This window comes from Carcharhinus amblyrhynchos, chromosome 16, assembly GCF_965287045.1.
Source record: "Carcharhinus amblyrhynchos chromosome 16, sCarAmb.v2.hapA, whole genome shotgun sequence".
Taxonomy (NCBI): domain Eukaryota; kingdom Metazoa; phylum Chordata; class Chondrichthyes; order Carcharhiniformes; family Carcharhinidae; genus Carcharhinus; species Carcharhinus amblyrhynchos.
Window position 1 is genome coordinate 6553819 of NC_137339.1, and position 24724 is coordinate 6578542.

A 24724-nucleotide genomic window follows, 5' to 3' on the forward strand; every position below is an offset into this window, starting at 1 on the left:
TCCCTTTGTCTCAGCCAATATTTACTCCTCAGCCAACATCACTAAATCAGGTCCTCTGGTTTCATATTGCTGCTTGAGGCGCCTATGCAGAGTCAGAGAATAGAAGGCCATTCAGCCTAACATGTATATGATGCCTCTTTGAAAGAGCTATCCAGTTAGTCTCACTCTCCTGCTCTTTGTCCACAGCTGTACAAATTTTTCCTTTTGCGTATATATGAACTTCTCTCTTGAAAATTACATATCCACATCATCCTTTTAGGTAGGGCATTCTAGATTATAACTGTGGAACAGCTTAAAAATGACAACTGGTTTGTCTTCAGTCCCACTCCTGCACCCAGCCAAAGGAAGCACATCTTTGACTAAACGTTGTGGGTCTGTTCGCAACTATGACTGCAAAATGTGCTCACTGACAAGCGTGGGTGTCCATCGCTGGGTATGTGTGCACAGGCTCTCTGCACAACCCTCTAATCTTTCCTCTGCAACAGGAAACCCACAAGCACAATCTAGTTACGGTGCATACTAAAGGAAGCAGGCTGACTGTGTCTTCTCTCAAATGCAACAGAAATACACACTGAAAAAATTAGCAAAAACACACCAGGTTCCTCCTGCCCCCGAAATCCAACCCACAAACTCATTAGTAGGCGCCATATCAACGGGTGTTCTTCTGTATAAATCCCTGGTGTTATCAATTAATGAACAATAATTATAAAAGAAGAACACTCTGAAAAGCAAGCTAGCCACATCTACCCCGCTCAATTTCTCGACAATTCAGTTATAATTTTCTATTCTAAGGGAGAGGTCACAAAAAATGTTGTGGGTTTGAGTCAATTTTTTTTATAACCATCAGTTCCAGTTATCCTGGCCCTTCCCATATTCTGGTTTGGACAAGACACTCATCTGTTTTGCAGGTGTAAACCACAGCTCACTGGAAAGCATTCTAACCTGACGGTCATGATTTTGATTACCACTCCGAAAACTTTGAGCAATAAGCCTAGGCTGATTCTCCAATGCAGTAATAAGGGAGTGCTGCATTGTCAGGAGGCCTTTCAGATGGGTGAGACATTAAAACAAGGATTCCTCAGGTGGGCATTAAAAAAAATCCTGTGGTCCTATTAGAGGAGGGGTTTCCTCGCCTGATCAATGAGAGCCTTCATGATGGTTAACATTGCCTTGCCAACACAGGCAAAAGCAAGACCAATCACAGACTGCTGCAAACACAACTGGGTCAGTGAGCTCAATAAAACTCAGCGGCACTTGAAATTATGCATCTAGTTTCTTGTTCAGTTTCGCTGTTCATGTACAATCTTTACAATAAATCATTAATAGAACATGCACTCCCAGCCCTGTCCCATAATCTGACCCTAAAAGACCTACAACAACTTGCATTTACATCTCTCCTTCAACATAGTGAAGCATCATAAGGTCCTTGACAAGACCATCTCCCAATAAAAGTTGGCACAAAGCTTCATACGGCGATGGCCTAGTGGTATAATCGCTAGACTATTAATCCAGGAGCTCAGCTAATCACTTGCTGTGTGAAGAAGTTTTTTTTTCACGTCACATTTGCACATCACATTTTCACGTCACATGTATATGATGCCTCTTTGAAAGAGCTCTCCAGTTAGTCTCACTCTCCTGCTCTTTGTCCAGAGCTGTACAAATTTTTCCTTTTGAGTATATATGAACTTCGAGTCCCACCAGGGCAGACGGTGAAATTGGAATTCAATAACAAAATATCTGGAATTAAGAATCTATGGATCACTATGAAACCATTACTGACTGTTGGAAAAACACATCTGGTTCACTAATGTCCTTTAGGGAAGGAAATCTTATGTCCTTATCTGGTCTGGCACACATGCAATTCCAGAGCCACAGCAATGTGGTTGGCTCTCAACTGCCCTCTGGCAATTAGGGATGGGCAATAAATATTGGCCAGTGAGCAATGCCCATGTCCCACGAATGAATTAAAAATATATATAATTTGTAAAAGAAGCAAATGTGACGCGAAAAAAAAACTTCTTCACACAGCAAGTGATTGGGGTCTGGAATTCACTGTCTGGAACTGTGGTGGAGGCAGGTTCAATCGAGGCATTCAAGAGGGCATTCAATGAGTACTTGAATAGAAACATTCAGGGTACGGGGAAAAGGCACAGAATTGGCATTAAGCCACAATACTCATTTGGAGAGCTGGTGCAACCATTGGCCAAACAGCCTTCGTCTGCACAGTAACAATTCTGAGCTTTTGTACTATTAGAACAGGTGGCCAACAGCTTGATCAGAAAGGTAAGCTTTAAGAAGCCTCTTAAATGGAAGGGAACAGACAGGCAAAACGAATTAGGGGCAAAATTCCACAGTTTAGGACCTGGGCAGCCGAAGGCACTGTTGCCAATGCCAGGTGAAAGAAATTGGAGCTGCTTTAATGGACATAATTAGGAAAGCACAAACATCATGGAGAATTGTTGGACTGAAGGAGGCTGCAGGATTAGAGAAGGGTGAGGTCATGGAGCCGATGAACAGAAGGTTGAGAATTTCAAATTCAGGATATTGACTGACTGGGATCCAATGGGTGATTGGGATATGCTGCAAGTTAGGTTATAAGTGGCTTAACATTTGGATTCACTCAAGATAGTGGAGCGTGGACGATGGAAGTCTGTCTTATAGAGCGTTGGAATAGTCAAGTCTGAAAGTAACAAGCACAGATGAGGGTTTCAGTAGCAGATGGACTGAGACAGGGACAGGCCCAGTTGGAGGCTACAAGTTGGCACTATAAACAGATTATAAAGAGAGATTTGCATTTATATAGCCTCTTTCATGAACTCAAGACATCCCAAAGCACTTTTTCCAATTCAGCACTTTAGAAATATAGTCACTGTAGGAATCAGGAAATAGAGCAGACAATTTCTGTACAGCAAGCTCCCACCAACAACATGATCATGATCTTTAAGTGACGCGGATTGCATTACAAACTCACGTTCACATAGAAAATCTCTCAAAGCTCTTTACGTGAAGATGACAAGAAATAAATATAGAGGCTACTGCCCCATGAGGGGAGGGGAAAGAACGTAAGGAGATTATGAAAGTGGAGGCACACCCATTTTTTTGGATCAAAAGCAACTCAGTGTAAATGGCATTTTTTTGGAGTAAGCAGCTTAAAATCAAAAGCAAATGCAATGCCATTTAACACCAAGGCATTCATCAGAGGGCTGCAAAGAAAGCAGTTTTGAATTTAAAAGTTGCAGACATTCCAAACATCATAAGTCCTAGGAGGCTTTCTGTAATTTGAAAATAACATTGAAACGTCTACTGCAATATGTCTCTCGGCACATCAGGTTTTTTTTCAAACAAAATTCCCATTTCACGTGGATTAAGATTAAAGTCAGATGCTGCTCCTACGACCAAATCATAGAAGTTTACAGTAAGGAGACAGGCCCTTTGGCCCAACTCGTCAATACCACCCTTTTTTTAAACCCCAAAGCTAATCCCAATTGCCCACATTTGGCCCATATCCCTCTATACCCATCTTACCCATGTAACTGCCTAAATGCTTTTTAAAAGACAAAATTGTATCCACCTCTACTACTATCTCTGGCAGCTTGTTCCAGAGACTCATCACACTCTGAAAAAATTTCCCTTCTGGTCACTTTTGTGTCTCTCCCCTCTCAAACATACGCCCACTGGTTTTAAACTCCCCTATCTTTGGGAAAAGATATTGACTATCTAGCTGATCTGTGCCCCTCATTATTTTATAAACCTTTATAAGATCACCCCTAAGCCTCCTATGCTCCAGAGAAAGAAGTCCAGTCCATCCAGCCTCTCTTTATAACTCAAACCATCATACGGTAGTGGGTCCCATTCCAGAGGTTTGAACATATAATCTAGGCTCACACTTCAGTGCAAACAGAGAGAGTGCTGCGCCGGGTGCAGAGGATGCTGCTTTGTGGGTGAGACATTAAACCGAGGCCTCGTTACGATTTTCAGGTGGAAGAAGAACATCCCATGATATGCGGAGAGGACAGAGGCTATCCTCATGTCCTGGCCAATATTCATTTCTCAACAAATACAGCTTTAAAAAACAGTCTAGCCATTAGCAAACCACATTGCTGTTTGTGGGAGTTAGCTGTGCACAAATTAGTTACTGCATTGCCTACTTTGCAATAATGACTACACTTCAAAAGTACTTATCTTCTGCAAGCACTTTGGGATATTCCACGATGGTGAAGTTTATTTATTAGTGTCACAGATAGGCTTACATTAACACTGCAATGAAGTTACTGTGAAAATCCCCTAGTCGCCACACTCCGACGCCTGTTCGGGTACACTAAGGGCGAATTTAACATGGCCAATGCACCAAACCAGCACGTCTTTTGGACTGTGGGAGGAAACCGGACCACCCAGAGGAAACCCATGCAGACACAGGGAGAACCTGCAGAATCCACACAGACAGTGATCCAAGCCGGGAATTGAACCCAGGTCCTTGGAGCTGTGAGGCAGCAGTGCCAACCACTGTGCCACCCAAAGCACCATTATCAATCTGCAATGTGAAAGGAAGGGAGAAAACTGAAAAGGGTGGGGAAATGTATTATTAAAAAGGATTTGGTCTGTAGGAGTTTTTAGTCTAGCCTCCGCTGAAAGACAGAGTGAGGGTCAACTGTCTGAGCAAGATGCACAGACAGTATCTAGCATTGGTCCTTTAACCCTCCCTTAAATTGGCTTATGAACTAATTTCATCAACTATAATAGAGAGGGTTAAAGCCATCTGATGAAGCTAGACCTCTCTTTACATACTTCTTCAATAGGTAATGAAAGGGATTGTGCACATAGCTCCTTATTCCAGCCAAAGTTACATGCTCACATGTATTTAAACCTGGTTCAGAGTGCTCCAACCATTCCACGCGTCAGTATAAAATACATACAATTAGAAACCATATTCATTATTCTAAATGAAACTGCCTGGTATTTTAGTCCCTTCTTTGCCAGACCATTCGCGTGAGCTCACTGATGGAGAGGTGTGTGTACTGGCTAAAGGGGCACTGTCCATTTCTAACTGGGAGTGTGGGGGCTAAAGGGGAACAGAAAAGGTGGGAGTCATAGCTTTGGACCAGCCTGCTGGCCAACAGAATCTGGGAAAACATGCTATGTCTATCAGTGCGCAATCTGGGAAATATTCAGCTGGACCAGGGAGCAGTCATGGAGAGGAGAACAGTGTTAATGCTTCAGGGCCACAACCTTCAGCAGTTCACAAGGATGGTCAGAAACTTGAAAAGTTAACTCCGTTTCACTTTCCACAACTGACGATTGAGTATTTCCAGCGTTTTCTGCTTCTATTTTGAACTTCCAGCACCTACAGCATTTTGCCTTTTTGTCTTCCACGTATGCTGTGTGCTTGGATTTCTGTACCATCGCTTTGATGTAAATCGTGGACAAATGACAGCACCAAAGGCTGGTATTTGTCATGTAAAATCATTTGAACAAGGAGATATTGTTATTGTGGTGACTGGAGAGAGGTCACTGTGCTGTTTACTGGACATTTTTCATTCGGGATGGGAGGTAGGGCAAAGAGGCTACAAAAACTTAGACATAAATAAGCATGGAAAATACACAGAAGATTTTGAAAACAGTTGACAAGCCACAGTGAGCAAGGTCACAAGCGGAACAACCTGCACTACTGGAATCAATTCAACATTTTCTGCCTGCTGCAATCCAATCATCTTCCAGCGTCTCCTATTTTATTTGGGGGGGAGGGGAGTGGCACGGTAGCACAGTGGTTAGCACTGCTGCCTCACTGTGCCGGGACCAGGCTTGACTTGCGGCTTGGGTCACTGTCTGTGTGGAGTTTGCACATTCCCCCCATGTCTGCTTGGGTTTCCTCCAGCTGCCTCCCTCAGTCTGAAAGACGTGGTTAGGTGCATTGGCTCGTCAGATGCTGGACTATGGCGACTAGGGGAATTTCACAGTAACTTCATTGCAGTAAGCCTTACTTGCGACTAATAAATAAACCTTAACTTCAACTTAACACAATGTTAGTTGATCACCCTTCCCCATCTCCTCCAGTCACCCACTCATTCTACCTTCAATCCTGCTGGGTAGAAGTCTCTTGCCACCACACCTCTCCATCTGATCTCAGGCCACCGCCATCTCCTTCTGCTTGGCAATTCCATTTTCATCATTCAACTCACCTCATTTTTTCTCTCTCTGCCACAAATAACCAGTTCAATCTCTTCTCAGCATCTCATTAGTATCCAACCCGAGAGCAGGCTACACAAAACCTGGTATCGTGCAACGAGATGGGACTAATTACTGATCTCATGGTTAAGGTGCTCCTACACAGCAGTGACCATAACTTGAATGAATTTTACATTCAGTTTGAGGGAGAGAGGAGTAGGTCTGAGACAATGTTTTTAAACTTAAATACGGGCAATTATGAGAGCAGAAAAGCTGAGCTGACTGAAATGAATTAGCAAATTAGGTCAAGGGAGAGGTCAGTAAGAGATGCAGTGGCACATATTTAAAGGGATATTTCAGGATGAACAGAGTAGATGCATTTCAATGAGTAAGAAAAAGTACAAAGGATGGACCCACTATCCATGGTTGACTGGAAAGGTTAAAGGCAGTTTCAACCTTAAAGAAAAAGCACAAACCAATTTTGTTCGTGTCTCAGTCATTGTAGACTCTTGTCCTTAGATATCTGAAGGTGGCACTCACGATTAGCTACAATGTTGGATCCCCGCATCAATGTCAGCCTTAGATGACAGGTGGTTCCTCAGATAGGCGATATAATCCACATTCAGGAGGGTTTCTCCATTGATCCTGATGGAGTGAGAAACCAGACCTTGCATGGGGCAAGTTGGCAAAGGACTCAAGTCTTCTTGAGTTGAGGTGGTGACTGATACTTTGATATGCTTCCCTTCTGTGAGAGTGGAGGTGGCAATGTCATCCACATGCTGAAGCTTTCTTCTTGGATTTCAGCTACGTGAGGTTGGAAAGTTTTCTGTCCATCCTACAGATGATGTCGACTCCGCTGAGAAGCTTGTTCTTGCCAAACTAAAGGATGGTGGTGGTGATGATGATGATGGAGAAAAGGGACACATTCTCTGCTTGACTACAGTCTTAAGTTAAAGTTTATTTATTAGTCATATTAACACTGCAACAAAGTTACTGTGAAATTCCCCTAGTCGCCACAGTCCAGCACCCCTATTCAGGTCTCAATGCACCTAACCAGCACATCTTTCAGATTGTGGGAGGAAACCCACACAGACATGGAGAGAACATGCAGACTCCACTCAGACAGTGACCCAAGCTGGGAATTGAACCTGGGTCCCTGGCACCCTGAAGCAGCAGTGCTAACCACTGTGCCACCGTGTGGCCCCTCAAAGGTTTCTGGTCTTGACCTCAAATGTTTCTGTCATATCTCATTGCTGAGGACTGTCGCTGACATCTTGTTGTGAAGGAGCCGGAGGACGGAGGATGATAATGAATTTCTTTGGACAGCCAGTCTTTGACAGGGTCTCCCATAATGCTTCTCAACTGACTGAGTCAAAAACCTTGGTCAGATTGATAAAGGGCTGATGTTGCTCCTTGCATTTCTCTTGAAGTTGTCAAACAGTGAAAATTACGTCCTCTCATGGTTTGCTCGGAAGTCACATTGGTTTTTCCAGAAGGATTACTTCAGAGACTGGGAGAAGGCAACTAGTCAGGATTCCTCGCTAGTTCCTACAGTCCACTTTGTCTCCTTTGAAGGAGATGGTGATGACAGCATCCCTGAAGTCAGCAGAAATTTCTTCTCTGTCCCAGGTTTTCAGGTACAGCCAAACTCTTCTCCTCCAGCGCCCCTTCCTTGGATTACCACCCTGCTACGCAGAGGCTCAAACACTGTTGACCCCGAGAACACTGCCTTAAACTCCTGGTAGTATCACCCATGACAGTAAAGTTGGAGGGGACGACACAGGCAAAGTATGATCCAAAACAAGTCCTCAATGTCAGATCAGGCAGAAAATAGTCACATAGTATCAACAGCTATGATGCCAGGTGAAGGCTGCAGCTGTGGGGAGATCTCCAGCCATTGAGATTCCCTTGTTATTAGAATTGGGCCTACCCTCTGTGAAGGACCGTGTGTTTGCTGATGTACAACCACATACCCACGTGAAGAGATGTCTGGCACTCGGCATCTAAATAGAGTAAACCAACAACCCCCCCCCAGTACAGACAAGCCCTGCAGCGATCGGCAAGAGGTAGTAGTAGGGGATCGTATAGAATACAAGAGCAGGATGTACTTCTGAGATTAAGGCTCTAGTCAGACCCCATTTGGAGAACTGTGAGCAGCTTTGGATCTTATATCCCAGGAAGAATGTGCTGGCCTTGGAAAGGGTACAGAGGAGGTTCACAAGAATGATCCCTGGAATTAAGAACTTGACGTATGTTGACAGCTGAGGACTCTGGATCTGTACTCGTTGGAGTTTAGAAGGATGAGGGGGGATCTTACTGAAATTTACAGGATACTGTGAGGTCTGGATAGAATGGATGTGGAAAGTATGTCTCCACTAGTAGGAAAAATTAGATCAGAGGGCACACCCTCAGACTAAATGGATGATCCTTTAAAACAGAGATGAGGAGGAATTTCTTTCGACAGAGAGTGATGAAGCTGTGGAACTCTTTGCCACAGAAGGCTGTGGAGGTCACTGAGTGTCTTTAAGAGAAAGATAGACAGGTTCTTGATTAATAAGAGGATAAGGGGTTATGGGGAAAAGGCAGGAGAATGGGAATGAGGAAAAAAAAATCAACCATTATTGAATGACAGAGCAGACTCCATGGGCTGAGTGGCCTAATTCTGCTCCTAAATCTTATAATGGTAGCTACTGTCAGTGTAGACATGATGGGCTGAAGGGCTTTTCTGCACTACAGTACTACTCTGACTGAGCAGTCCTCTTAGGATCCACTCTGCTCACCCCGCATGGGAAAAGGGTTGCAAAAGGTGACCTAAAAATAGTCTATTTTGTCTGCAACCTGGCTGGATAACCACATCAAGCGGGCTCATCTATTTATGGTCAGAAATCAAAGAGAAGCTCAATTTCAGAACCTGAAATGTAGAAATTCTGATGGACAATGAGCAAAATAATTAACCAGAAAGGAGACCTGCCCTTGCTTTCCATGAACTCAGGCATTTCAATGTTGACACCACTGCAAGAGACAGGACGAGCAGGCGAAGGGCAGCTGAGGGAAGAAAGTGGTGGTTATATCTTCTTCCGAGAAAAAAACTTGAAGATGCATTGAATTGGATTTGCCATTAAGAACAAACCGATTCTCGGAGATCACCATCGGTCTCAATAAGCGCCTCACGCCCCTTTGTCTACAATTTGCTAAGATCCAGCAGGCAATAGTCGTGAATGCCTATGCCCCAATCCTAATGACATGTCCATCCTGGACACCATAGCCTCCAACATTCTGAAGGAAGACAAGATTATCCTCCTTCAACACTCAGGTTGGAAAGAAACCATTGAGAAAGGATGACTTAGGAACCTAATGGGGTTCTCCTGCTCACCAAATGCACGAAATATCAGCTTATCATCACTAACACACTGTACCGCCAAAAAGACAAGTTCAGGATTTCCCGAAGGCACCCCTGATCAAAGCACTGGCACACGAATGACTTCACCATTGTCTGATCCAGAAACCAAAAAGATACCCACATCACCAAAGCGATGATAAGTGCAGATAACTGCTGAACAGGCCACCGGCTCATCTGAGTGAGCCGTCTCCACTGAGAGACAGAGGTACTGATGTCAAGATCTTTAAGTAATTGGGGCCTGAAGGGGGAAGAATGTCACGGCGAATTCGGAGGTGTGATCTTATCTTCTGAGGTTTTGGCAAACTTTGGGAACAACGTGAATATTTTTAAGGCAGTGGTGGATACGTTCTTGGTAAGCACAAAGGTGAAAAGTTGTAAAGGGTAAGCAGGGTGCCCAATTGAGGTTAAAGTTTCAAAGTTTGTTTGTCTCAAGTAGGCTTACACTAACATGCAATAAAGTTACTGTGAAAATCCTCCAGTCGCCACACTCCAGCGCCTGTTTCGGTACATCGAGGGAAAATTTAGTATGGTCAATGCACCTAACCAGCATGTCTTTTGGACTGTGGGAGGAAACCGGAGCACCTGGATGAAACCCACACAGACACGGGGAGAATGTGCAGACTTTGCACAGACAGTTACCCAAGCTGGAAATTGAACCTGGGTCTCTGGCGCTGAGAGGCAGCAGTATTAACCAGTGTGCCACCCCAGATTAGCATGATCTTATTAAATGGCACAGCAGGCTCGAGATACCGAATAGCCGACTCCTGCTCCTTGTTCAAATATTCACATGAGGCTCAATCCAAATATTAACATACTTCAAAATGTAAAAGCTCAAACTATCTCCTGTGGTTCAACTTCAAAGTATTATATATTCCAATTTCTTAGTAAGCTTTCAGCACTTACCCTTCCCCAAGTTTCTCCAACACATCAAAGACCTCTTCTGGCTGTTTGGTCAAACTGTCCTCGCTTAATTTCTTCAGAGACCTGTTGTGGGGAGGAAAGGTGGAAGAAAATGCACATTTTAAAAGTCAGCAGCACTTCTGGAAGGATTACAGACATTTGTTTGCTTTCTGTTACCTAATCCTTCTTTTGTTACAACCCTTATCGTCCTATTTTAAAGTGTGGCAACTGTGGCGATTGCCTCTCTAAATATCCTTTCTCTGCACCTCAAACACTAAACACTATTCTATCAGCTCTCAAACTCCCTACATTTACAGCAATTTCATTCTTTACAAGAGCCCAAAATCTATGGAATTCCTTCCATTTCTCAACCTTCTAAATGCTGAAAGCATTCAACCCAAATATGGCATCATCCGATCACTTACTAATAAATAAACACTTGCATTAGTACAGCACCACAAGCTTTGCGAAAGCAACTCAACACTTTATACAATAGACTCATTGACTGTATTTATACATATATATATATTCCAGAAAGAAAAGATAAAAGTCTCGCATTTATATAACGTCTTTCACAACTTCAGGACAACCCAAAATATCTTAGAAAATTAAGTATCTAGAGTGCAGTCAGGATTACAACGCAGAAAATACAGCAGCTAATCTGCGCACAGTAAGATGCCATAAGCAGCAATGAGACAAATGAATAGATATTCTGTTTAAGTTGATTTATTATTTTCACATGTATTGGGATATAGTGAAAAGTATTGCTTCTTGCACACTATACAATGAATACCATTCATTAAGTAAAGTAAAACGTTTATTTATTCATCACAAGTAAGGTTTACATTACAATTGCAATGAAGTTACTGTGAAATTCCCCTGGTTGCCACACTCCGGCGCCCGTTTGGTTCATCAGCATGTCTTTCAGACTGTGGGAGGAAACCCACACAGACACAGGGAGAATGTGCAAACTCCACACAGACAGTGACCCAAGCCAGGAATCAAATCCAGCTCCCTGGCGCTGTGAGGCAGCAGTGCTAACCACTGTGTCACTGCGTTGTACATAGGGGAGAAGGAAAGGAGAGGGTGCAGAATGTAGTGTTGCAGTTACAGATAAGGTGAAGAGAAAGATCAGTTTAATACGTGATTAGAACCATTCAAAAGTCTGATGGTAGCAGGGAAGAAGCTGTTCTTGAGTAAATTGGTACGTTTTCAGACTCTTGCATCATATCTTGACGGATGGAGGTAGAAGAGAGTATGTCTGGGGTGCATGGCGTCCTTGATTATGCTGACTGCTTTTCCAACGCAGCAGGGAAGTGTGGATGGAGTCAATGGACAGGAGACTGGTTTGAGAGATGGACTGGGCTACATTCACAACCCTTTGTAATTTTTTGCAATCTTGTTCAGAACAGGAGCCATACCAAGCTGTGATATGTCCAGAAAGGATGCTTTCTGTGGTGCATCTGTGAAACTTGGTGAAAGTGAACATTCTAAATTTCCTTAGCCTCCACAGAAAGTAATAGGCACTGATGGGCTTTCTTAACCAGAGCATCAGTGTGGAGGACCCAGGACAGGTTGTCGGTGATCTGGACACTTAGAAACATGAAGCTCTTGACCATTTCCACCTCATCGTCATGATGTAGACAGGGGCACGTCCTCCTCTACGCTTCCTCAAGTAGGTGACTACCTCCTTTGTTTTAGTGACATTGAGATTTTTTTTGTTATTGCACCATTTCACCAGGTTCTCTCTGTCTTTCCTGTACTCCGACCCACCCACTATGCTGGTGACATTAGCAAACTTGAAAATGGATCTGGGGCAACTGGGGTTTGTTGCACTACAAAAGAGAATGCCAAGGGGTGATCCAATTGGGGAGGTTCAAAGCAAATATTACAATACATGGAGGAAACCAAAACTGTGGGTTATGAAAATAACTATATATAATTATTTAGCTACTCCACGTGGTTGCGAGTTCCACATTCCAACCACTCCCTAGGTCAAGAAGTTTTCTCAGAATTCCCCTGTGGAATTATTAGTGACGAAGGCATAGCTGCATTTGAGGGAAACCTAGATAAACACAAGAGAGAAAGAAATAGAAGGATATGCTGACAGGATGAGAAGATCAAGTGCAGCAGAAGCACTAGCATAGGCCAGTGGGTAGAATGGCCTGTTTCTGTGCTGTGATTTCTAAATAATTCTTTAGTGACATCCTGCTTCATCGTTTATGGGCCTTGACTCTTTAACTTGGGTTCCCAAAAACACAATGAACATATTTCAATGTTAGGGGGTAGATGCCTGCTGTGCTGTCTCTGCCTGGCTTTTATTTTGATCAAGCAATTATCTAACAATGAACAGATTCTGGACCATCTGCTGTCTCTTGGGACATTGAATCTGTGAATAGAGCTGCCATCTGATGTCCTTTCGCAATTAAAAATGGTATAGAGCATAAATTGACCCTACATATACATGAGTTAACGGAAAACGATTGTAGACCAGTCAATCCATTGTATTGTATCAAACGTGCTTGGCTCCCCACACTCACCATCCTCTCCAGTCTCACACTCACCAACTCACCCGGCCCCTTACACTGTTCTTACACTCACTTCCAGCTACTTACACCCAAACACCTCACTCCTCACATCCAGTCCCTGTCCAGAATGTTGCCTTGCAACTTGAATGCATGCATGCCCGCGCCACTGCTGGATGCCTTTAATAAGTTGTAGATAACAAGTCTGAGAGGAGAGAGTAAATTTCTCTTTAACGTTGCTTATCTTATCCTCCCAGAGGCATGGGCAGCTGGTAAGCGCAATGACCACAACCTCCTCTGGGGACTTAGGGAAATTGTTAAGGAAATGTAGTCAGTTGCTTATCAGCAGGGTTCACACTAGAATCACCTTGCCTTTGATGGCTACGAACGCTGCTCATTATTTAGCTGCAAGACGCTTCCAGAACACTATCAGTAGTGTGCACTCCCAAACGAACCTCTCTGTACAACGTACAAGCAGGCAGACATCACAGTGGTCTTCCTGTGCCTTGCCAGCCTTGCCTGTAGATAGCGCAGAAGCTAAACCACAATGACAATCATACTCCCAGCAATCCTCCCAGTCCCTGTGGAGCACCAAACAGTACTTAATTACACTTTAACTAAAACTAAATGCTTTATTAGACTATGTGCATTAATGCGAGACTGCATAATGATAAAGCAGACTGCAAAACGAATTCATTTAATTATTCCTGTTTATTTTTAAATTTAACCTCCACCCATTCCACTTAAAATGCACACAAACTGGCAGCATTTAAAAAAATTAGTTTGCTACTTCCGCCCAAATTGTGCTTTGTTGGAAAGTACAGTTTGGTATCTGACTGACCCTTATGACTTCCACTACAGAGCATTGCAAAACTCCATAAAGAATCTGTATCAGAAATCCCCAGCAATTTAACAGTTCTCTCTATTCTTAGCCCTTTACCGTCTTGGGTGTCAACCTCAGCTCAGGTCACCTCCTGGGGTCACAGGTTTGTGGGTTCAAGACCCATAAATCTAGGCTGACAATCCAGTCAAACGCTGAAATGAGTACTACGCTATGAAAGGCATCATATCACAGGCATTCGGCCTCTGATCTTCGGGTAAGCGTTCTTCACAACACATGACAACGCAAAGTCGCTGAGAAAGCCAAGTTCTGCACACATGAGGACGGCCTCAATCGGGGTCTTGGGTTCATGTCACATTATCTATAACCCCCACAACTTGCCTGGGCTTTCAAAATCTCACTAACTGCCCTGTCTGGAAACAATACACATCTCTTTAACCTGTGCTTAACGCTCTGTCCACTCACATTGTCTGTAACTTTAAGACTTGATTACCTGTAAAGACTCGCATTCCAATCATTGTTTTGAAAATCGCGTTTTGTGTCTTTATATGCCCTGTTTGTGAACACAACTCCCATTTACCTGACAAAGGAGCAGCACTCCGAAAGCTAGTGGCTTTTGCTACCAAATAAACCTGTGTCGTGAAATTTCTGTTATCATATTTGGAATCAGACATTAATCTGAGGCCCTGTCAGGCAGACATAAATGACGCTTTGGCTCTATCTATTGGATAGAACTAGAGCCAATGTCAACACACCTTTATGAGCATTTATTTGCAAAGTTACATAGTATAAACATGAACTTCCTAACCCATTAACCACAGATTCTCCGTTTCTATTTAAAGGGGCATCCCCATGCTAAATCCCCATTTAAAGCTAAATCCCCATTTAATGTCCATCATCTACATATAATTAAACACAACAAATATACAATGAACACTATCTGAAGATTGTTCAGATTGTGTCTTGCTCAATGTTTTACCCTTCAACCAAATTCAGACAGATTAGCTGCTCATTACTCAGTTTTCTGGGGGAGTTTTTCTGTATGTAAATTGACGGTCTTGTTTCCTATATTACAACAGTAATTACATTGTAAAAGTACTTCACTAACTGTAAAGCACTCTGGGCTGTCCTGAGGTTGTGAAAGGCGCTTTATAAGTGCCTCAATTCTGTTTCCACTGTTTTGAGGAAGAAAATTCCTCTGAAAGAAGTAAAGTTCTCCTCAGTTGTCTTAAATGGGCAACCCCTTATATTTTAAGCAGTGACCCAGATAATGGTTTTGTTTTGACAAAGGGGCATCTAGACTCAAAACGTCAACTCTTTACTCTCCTTACAGATGCTGCCAGACCTGCTGAGATTTTCCTGCGTTTTCTCTTTTGGTTTCCGATTCCAGCACCTGCGGTAATTTGCCCTTATATAAATGCAAATCATTCATGGACTATTTGCCACATGTGCCTCGTTATCCATTATTTCCCCAATCACAGAAACCTGCTTATTTTTCTTTCAATGTACATTTCACAGAAAGAAGTTACCGAGAAAGATACAGAGATACTGAGGAAAATGCAGTATTGACAGTTACCACACAAGAGTGCAAAGGGAATCAGTCAATTTTAACGTTTCTTTGTCAGGATCATTCTTAAACTCTGCTTATAGAGAACTCCACTGAACTGAAAAGAGGAACAGAACTGGCTGACATATTTCAGCCTCGGATTACACTCAAATCCAAAGCAAGAGGAGGAAATAGTGACACCTCCTAATAGCTGTAATTCCTACAAACCCTACTGAAATGATGCAGACAGGAAGTTTCCCTGAATTCCCTAAATAGTCTTGATTTTATTTCTATTCATTCTCAGGATGTGGGTGCCACTGGCATTTATTGTCCTTGAACTGAGTTTCAGATGCATTTAAGTGTCAGCCACATTGCTATGGATCTGGAGTCATATGTAGGCCAGACCAGGTAGGGATGGCAGATTTCCTTCCCTCAAGGGCATTAGTGAACCAGATGGGTTTTTATGATAATCGACAATGGTTTCACAGTCCTTAGACTATAAATTCCAGATTTTTCTTGAAGTCAAATTTCACCATCTGCTATGGTGGGATTCGAAACCACGTCTCCAGAACATTACCCTGGGTCTCTCGATTACTGGTACAGTGACAATACCACTACGCCACCATCTTCCCCTTTATTTTCTCACTGCCACAGTCAAATCCTTCTATAGCTTCACTCCTCCAGTTCCGACAACCCTCTGAAAACTATTCCTCCAATTCTGGCCTCTTATACATTCCCCACACCCAAACATCAGCCATCGAGCTTTGGAATTCCATTCCTAATCCTCAACTCCTTCCTTTCCCTTTCCTAAAACCTATCTTTTAAACATAGCTGCAGGTCAGTTTTTTTTAAAAATATTAACACTGCAACAAAGTTACTGTGAAAAATCCCCTAGTTGCCATACTCTGGTACTGTTTGGGTACACCAAGGAAGAATTTAGCATGGCCAGTGCACCTAACCAGCACATCATAGAATCACAGACGTTTACAGCATGGAAACAGGCCCTTTGGCCCAACTTGTCCATGTCACCCTTTTTTTTTAAACCCCTAAGCTAATCCCAATTGCACGCGTTTGGCCCATATCCCTCTATACCCATCATACACACGTAACTATCTAAATGCTTTTTAAAAGACAGTGTCAGGCTTTGCTTCACTGAGCTCCTGCAAAACACAGACATTGCACCATGGTAAAGATGCTACATAAATGTGAGTTGTCATAGATTCACACCTGGGACATCTTCACTGAGGCAGTGCAGCAGAGGAGCCATGCCAGTGTGTCCCTGGATCCAGAACACAAGGGTGGGGTGGTGGTGGTGGTGTGGAGGGGGGGCAGAGGTGTCAGGGAATCAACAGAAACTCAGCCAAGAACAGGGTCTGCTCTGCTAATCTGTTTCACGTAGTACAGCACAGATACGATGGGCTAAAGGGCCTTTTCTTTTGCTGTAAAACTCTATGACATTTAGAGTTGCAATCATTGGCGCATAGGAACCAAGGTGTCCCACACGCCAGCGTTGATTCATTTACTGCATCCATTATAACCCATACATTGTTCGGCCATACATACAGGAGTACAGATTAATGAATTTACTGTGCTCGCAGAAACTGACGTGCAATTAAATGGCATCTTGCAGGAACAAACTTGAGTTCCTCCAAACCTCTGCTGTCCATGTCCATCACTCCCCTGCCCACTGACTGATACTGGCACCCACTGAGCAATACCTTCAGTTATAACCATCTCCATGGCCTCTCCCTATTTTTTTGTAACCTCCTTCAACCCTACAACATCCAACCCTCGCAAGATGTCTACACTCCTCCAATCCCATTCTCTTGTGCACCCAGTTTTCGTCTCTCCCGCAGAGCAGCGATGCTTTCAAAGCTCTGGACTTCCCTTCCTGAAGATATCCATTTCTCTCCCTTCCTTTAATATGCCACATACAACCTACACTTTGACCAATCGTTAAGAATCTACTGATAACTGTTAAATCAATGTCAATTGACAGAAAATTCCATCTGGTTCATAACGTCCCTTTGGACTGCAGAGCCACAGCAGTGGTTAACTCCCAACTGCCCTTGGGCAACTAGGGATGACCTAAAAAAATGCTGTCCATGTCCCACAAATGAATAGTAAAAAAAGTCTTCCCTGCGTGGCTCAGTACCAGGTTTTGTTTGATAATACTCCAATGAAACATCTTAATGTTAAAGATGCTATATAAATAAATGCAAGTTGCTGCTGTTGAAATGATCAAAATAGAACAGATTTTGGACCATAATCCTGTATGCTCACAGCACAGAAGTAGGCCTTTTGGCCCCTTGCATCTATTCTGACTTGATCAGAGAAATCCAAATTAATCCAAATGAGCCCTTTCTCTGCCCGTAATCTCATGCCTCGCTTCCCTTCAAATGTTGATCTGGTCAAGGACGTACTGGCAATGGAGAGGGTCCAGAAGAGGTTCACGAGAATGATCCTGTGAATGCAAAGCTTGACGTATGAGGAGCGTTTTGAGGACAGTGCGCCTGTACTCAGAGTCTAGAAGGATGAACGGGGATCTCATTAAAACTTAGAACAGGAATAAAGGAATCAGAAGCAGAAGTAGCCACATTCTTCGAGCCTGTTCTGCCATTCAATGAGATCATGGCAGATCTCTCCCTGGTCTCAAATTCACCCCCCCTCCACCTGTTCCCCATATCCCTTTAACCCATGTTTTAAAACCAGAAACCTATCTCCTTCTTGAAACCATTCAGTGAGTGATTCAGGTATCACTGTGCTATGGGACAGTGAGTTCCACAAATTCACCACCCTCTGCAAGAAGTAGTTCCTACTTTTCTCAGTTTTAAATCTACCGCCTCTCAACCTATACCTGTGACCTCTTGTTCGAGATTGCCCCACAAGGGGAAACATTTGGTCTACATTAACTCCATCAATCCCTTTTAAAATTTTATCATCTCTCGATCAGATCCCCTCTTATCCTTCTAAACTCCAGTGAACATCAGCCCAAACTGTTTAATCTCTCCTCGTACATCAAACCCTTTCATCCCCAGAATCAATCTGGTGAACCTCGTCTGAACTGCCTCCAATGCCACCACATCCTTCCTCAAATAGGGAGGACAAACTGGACAGTACTAAAGATGAGTCTCACCAACACCCTATACAATTCTGTACAAGACTTGCATTCCAACCATTATCTTGTAATTGAGTTTGTGTAACAAATCCTGTACTCACCTGATGAAGGAGCAGCACTCCGAAAGCTCGTGCTATCAAATAATCCTGTTGGACTTTAACCTGGTGTTGTGAGACTATTTACTATGCCTACCCCAGTCCAGCGCCGGCAACTCCACATCATGGCTATACAATTGCAACAATTGTACTTTTATACTCTAGTCCTTTTGCAATAAATGCCAACACCTTATTTGCTTTTTTACTACATGCTGCACTCGCATACTGACTTTCTGTGATTCATAAACAGACACCCAGATCCTTTTGCCCGGACACACATTGAACCTGCCTTCCATTTAGATAATGATTTGCCTATTTTATCTGCCAAAACAGATAACCTCTCACTTATCCACATTAAACTCCATCTGCCAAATTTTGGCCCATTCTCCTGGCCTATTTATATCCGTTAATAGAATCTTTACATCCTCTTCACTGCCTACTTTCCCACCTTCTTTAGTATCATGAAATGAAAGGCTTGGATAGAGTGGACATGGGGAAGATGTTTCAATTAGTAGAAGACACTAGGATCCGAGGGCACAGCCTCAGGGTAAAGGGACGACCCTTTAGAACCGAGATGAGGAAGAATTTCTTCAGCTGGAGGATGGTGAATCTGTGGAATTCATTGTCACAGAGGAGGCTGTGGAAGCCAGGTCATTGAGTGCATTTAAGTCAGAGATAGCAACGTTCTTGATTGGTAAGGGGCAAAAGGCAGGAGAATGGATTAGCCATCGTGGAATGGCGGAGCAGTCTCGATGGGCCGAATGGCTTAATTCTGCTCCTACACATTTTGGTCTCTGCCAAAGCATTCCAACAACTCTCCATGCAAAGAATTCTCCCAGAGTTTTTTGCGGCAATTTTAAATTGATCTCCCCTCCAACAGTCTCTTCCTATTCAGCCGAATTAAACTTCCAGCCAGCTGCCCGACTGCCATGAACACAATATTATAGCCAATATAGCAAACTTTTAATGGAGGAGCACTCCAGAAGAAGATGTAGCTGATTTAGTGAGTTACTACGCACAAGAGTTTAGATTGCTAAGTTACCTGATTCAGGTAGTGATATGATAAACCCCATTATGCTTGAACTCGAGAGAGGGGAAAACAATATTAGCCAGTGTTCAGGCTGCTTTTTGCTTATTCAGCACCCTGTGTTGGCTAATGTTTGGGTGTGCATATAGCAGGGAATAGGTCCCCCCCAGCTGTTTGAGCCTGAAGCTCTGAAATCCGCCCCCCCCCCCCCGACAAAACATCTCTTCCATTCTCCTTTGATGGTCCTTTAAAAACAGACCACCTTTCCTTTTGGTCACCTGTTGTCATATATGACTCATTGTCAAATTTTATTCCAGTGAAGTGCGTGAAGGCATCTTTCCAATGTTACAATGCTGTGTAAATGCAAGTTGTTGTTGTCTCAGACATGGTGGCTCTCTATACTCTTGTTCAAACATGAAGATTAGGTGACATAGATTGTGGGCAAGCAAGGGCTCAACATTCTCATGGGAGGAGGAGGAGGAGCTGGAGAAACAAAATTATATTAGGGACCTGATTAATTAAGACTTAACATTACACAAATGGGCCCCATGACATCCACAACTGACTCTAACTGCTTTCAGTTATTTACGTAATTACTCAAACATTTTGTTTTGTAGAGGAACATGAAGTGCAGAACTAGGAAGCACCCATTCTGCTTGCCCTATCCTGGAGTTGACGTACAATTTGTTCCATTCTGTATTCTCCATTGCTTTGGGGAGGGCAGGAAGAAATTTCTTATCCTAATTCTCAAAGATAACATCCAAAAACTCTGGAATAACCCATTTTAAAATGCAATGCTCCTGAATAAAAGTTCCTTATTCATTGCATTCCACAAACACAGAACATTGCTCCAGCACAACATCGTACACAATTGACTTTACTACAATTATGGTACTTTCCATTCAAATCCAACGTCACTTCATAAAAATTATAGAATTGTATAACACAGAAGGTGACCATTCAGTCCAGTGAGCCTGTGCCTGCCCATTGAACAAGCTACCAATTAATTCCACCCCCTACTCTTTCCCCATATGCCTGTAAATTCTTAGAATCATAGAATCCATAGACAGCGCAGAATGAGGCCATTTGGCATATCGAGTCTGCACTGACCACAATCCCAGCCAGATCCTATCCCCACAGCCCCATGCATTTACCCTAGCTAGTCCCCCTTACACTAAGGGGCAATTTAGCACGGCCAATCCACCTAACCCGCGCATCTTTCGGACTGTGGGAGGAAACTAGAGCATCCAAAGGAAACTCACGCAGACACAGAGAGAACCTGCAGACTTGACACAGACACTGACCCAAGCCAGGAACTGAACCCGGGTCCCTAGCGCTGGGAGGCAGCAGTGCTACCATTGTGCCACCCCGAGATATCTGCACTGCTTCGCTTCAAATATTTATTCAATTGCCTTTTACAAGTTTTCAATGTGTTTCCACCATCCTTTCAGACAGTGCATTCCACATCAAAACAACTTGCCCAATAACAACTTGCATTTATACAGTATCCTTAATATAGTAAAACATCCTAAGGTGCTTAACAGAAGCATTGTAAATCAAACTTTGACACCTAGTCTCATAAGGAGATTTTAGGAGAGGTGATCAAAAACTTACTTAAAGAGGTAGATTTTAAGAAGCATCTTAAGAGGGACGTAAAGAGGTGGAGAAGTTTAGGGAGAAAATTCCAGAACTTGGCATCTGGACAGCCGAAGGCATAGTCACCAATATTGAGGTGACTAAAATCAGTGTTGCTCAAGGGGCCAGAATTAAAGGGGTGCAGATATCTCAGAGGGTTGTGGGGTTAAAGGAGATTACAGTACAGTCAGAACGTCAGTAAAGATAGAAAACAACATCCCCTCCACGATCATTCTCAACACCGGTGCTCCACAAGGCTGTGTTCTCAGCTCCTTGCTGTACACCTTATACACCTACGAATGTTTGGCCAAATTCCCCTCCAACTTGATTTTCAAGTTTGCTGATGACACCAAGGTTGGATCTCAAACAATGATGAGACACAGTACAGCAAAGAGATAGAGAATCTAGTGAACTGGTACGATGATAATAACCTCTCCCTCAATGTCAACAAAAATCAGATAATCATCAACTTCCGGAAACATAGTGGAGAACTTGCTCCTGTCTATATCAATGGGGACGAAGTAGAAATGGGCGAGAGCTTCAAGTTTTTAGATGTCCAGGTCACCAACAACCTGTCCTAGTCCCTCCATGTGGATGCTATAGTTAGGAAAGCCCAACACCTCTACTTTCTCAGGAGACTAAGAAAATTTAACTACAAATCTTACCAACCTTTACAGATGCACCATAAAAAACATTCTTTCTGGTTGTATCACAGCTTGGTATGGCTCCTGCTCTGGTCAAGACCACAAGAAACTACAAAGGGTCATGAATATAGCCCAGTCCATCACGTAAACCAGTCTCCCATCCACTGACTCTGTCTACACTTCTTGCAGCTTTGGATTAGCAGCCAGCATAATCAAGAACTTCACATACCCTGGACATTCTCTCTTCTACCTTCTTCCATCAGGAAAAAGATACAAAAGTCTGAGGTCACGTACCAACTGCTCAAAAACAGCTTCTTCCCCGCTGCCATCAGACTTTTGAATAGACCTATCTCGCATTAAGCTGATCTTTCTCTGCACCCTAGCTATGACTGTAGCTCTCTGCACTCTCTCCTTCCCTCCGTACGGCATGCATTGTCTGTATAGCGCACAAGAAACAATACTTTTTACTGTCTACTAATACACGTGACAGTAATAAATCAATTCAAAGTATGGTGGTGCCATCAGCAAATTTGAAAATCGAGTTGGAGGGGAATTTGCCACAGCCATAGGTGTATAAGGAGTATAGCAAGAGGTGATAATCGTGGATGTGTTGTTGTTGCCTATCCTTACTGATTGCAGTCTGTGGGTCAGGAAGTCTAGGATCTGGTTGCAGAGGGAGGAGTCAAGCCTCAGGCCATAGAGTTTGGAGATGAGTTTTGCAGGAGTAATGGTGTTGAAGGCTGAGCTGTAGTCAATAAATAGGAGTCTGACATAAGTGTCTTTGTTATCCAGACGTTCCAGGGTTTAATGTAGGGCCAGGGAAATGGTTATGGATCTGTTGAGGTGGCGATAGGCAAATTATAGCAGATTCCGGAAATCTGGGAGGCCGGAATTGATCCATGCCATGACTAACCATTCGAAGCACTTCGTAACGATGGATGTCAGAGTCCGGGCAATAGTTACTGAGGCTGCCTGCCTTTTCTTTGGTACAGGGATGATAGTTGTCTTCTTGAAGCAAGTCAGGACCTCAATTCAGTGTAAAGAGAGGATAAAGATGTCTGCGAATATCCCCCGCCAACTGATACGTGCAGGATCAGAGGGCTCATCTGGGTACTCCATCAGGGTCCATTGCTTTCGTAGATTGACTTTCGAGAAGGCTGATCTGATGTCTGCGGCGATGACCTCAGATACAGATTTGGCTGAGACTTCCAGGATGGAAGGTGGTGCTTTTGTTGACCTCTTGTTCAAAACAAGCATACATGGTATAGATTAAAATAAAAATCTTGTAATAGCCATGCGATACACGGACTCAAACCTCTCTTTTCAATACACCAATTTCCGGTCATATTTTTGTTTCAGAATTCACTGTAGTAAATCACTATGTCAACATTTCCCGTTCAATTCTGCTGTTAACTGGGATGTTGTAGATGCAAGTTCTTTCCAACAGGCTGTACTGTGACCAGTGTTTGATGTCCCCTGCTCCCCAGCCCGGACTCTTAACTGCCCCCTCAAGGCAATAAGGACGGGCAATAAATGAGGTCCAGCCAACAACACCTATATCCCATAAATAAACCCCTCCTCGTCTTCAAATACTGCCATGGGACAGAAAGAGTGGACATGCCTCAGTTCAATGTTGAATCCGAAAGATGACAATGCCACATACTCTTAGTATTGTATCTCTGGCAGAAGCTATGGAGACGTCCATAGCTCTCTACAGCAATCTTTCCCAGCAGGGCTCTGCAGTGAACAAGGTCAGGAAGCGGGATGTGAGTAGATGAAAACCATTTTGAAGGAGGACAATATCCAACATCAAGATTATCCCACTGGTTAGGCAGGAAGGAGACATATCAGGAAAATTCTGATGGAAGAATTGGGAAATACAATACATAAAGCATTTAGACAGCTACATGGCTAAGATGGGTATAGAGGGATATGGGCCAAATGCAGGCAACTGGGACTAGCTTAGTGGGTGGCATGGACAAGTTGGGCCAAAAGGCCCATTCCCATTCTGTAAACCTCTATTACTCTAATTTCTAACAATGTGAGTTCAATCCTACCCACATCCCCATAACCTTTCGAGAGCTTCAAGTTTCCTGGTGCCCAGATCACCAACAATCTATCCTGGTCCTTCCGTGCCAACGCAACAGTTAAGAAAGTCCACCATCACCATTACTTTCTCAGGAGGCGAATGAAATTCAGCATTTCTGATATGACTCCCACCAATCTTTACAGATGCAGCACTGAAAACATCATTTCCGGATGTATCACAGCGTGAAATGGCTCTCACACTGACTAGGAAACTATAAAGCATTGTGAACGAAGCCCAGTCCATCATACAAACCAGCCTCCCATCCACTGACTCCATCTACATATCCTGCTGCCTCAGAAAAGCCGCTAGTATAATCTGAGATCCCTATCTGCTTCAAGGCAACGAACATCATCCCGATACCTAAGGAACACCAAGCAATGCGTCATAATTATAAAGTACTTCAAAAGGTTAGTCATGGCACGAATCAATTCCAGCCTCCTGGACTACCTGGATCCACTACAGTTTGCCTACTGCCGCAACAGGTCCACAGGAGACACCATTTCCCTGGCCCTGCACTCAACCCTGGAACACTTAGATAACAAAGACACTTGTGTCAGATTCCTATTTATTGAGTACAGCTCAGTCTTCAACACCATTATTCCCACGAAACTCATCACCAAACTCCGTGGCCTGGGCCTCGGCATCTCCCTCTGCCACTGGATCCTGAACTTCCTAAGTCTCAGAGCACAAACAGTAAGGATAGGCAACAACATCTGCTCCACAATAATCCTCAAAATCGGTG

General features: G+C 43.4%; 1 protein-coding gene across 1 annotated transcript in view; it reads right to left on the bottom strand.

The window, feature by feature from the left end:
- The window catches only part of LOC145353800 (serine/threonine-protein kinase 3/4), a 146838-nt gene that overhangs the window by 114062 nt on the left and 8052 nt on the right, over positions 1–24724 (bottom strand). Inside the window, exon 2 of the mRNA XM_080204616.1 lies at positions 10466–10546. Coding sequence (XP_080060742.1) covers positions 10466–10546 — 81 coding nt within the window. The remainder of the gene's footprint in view (positions 1–10465; positions 10547–24724) is intronic.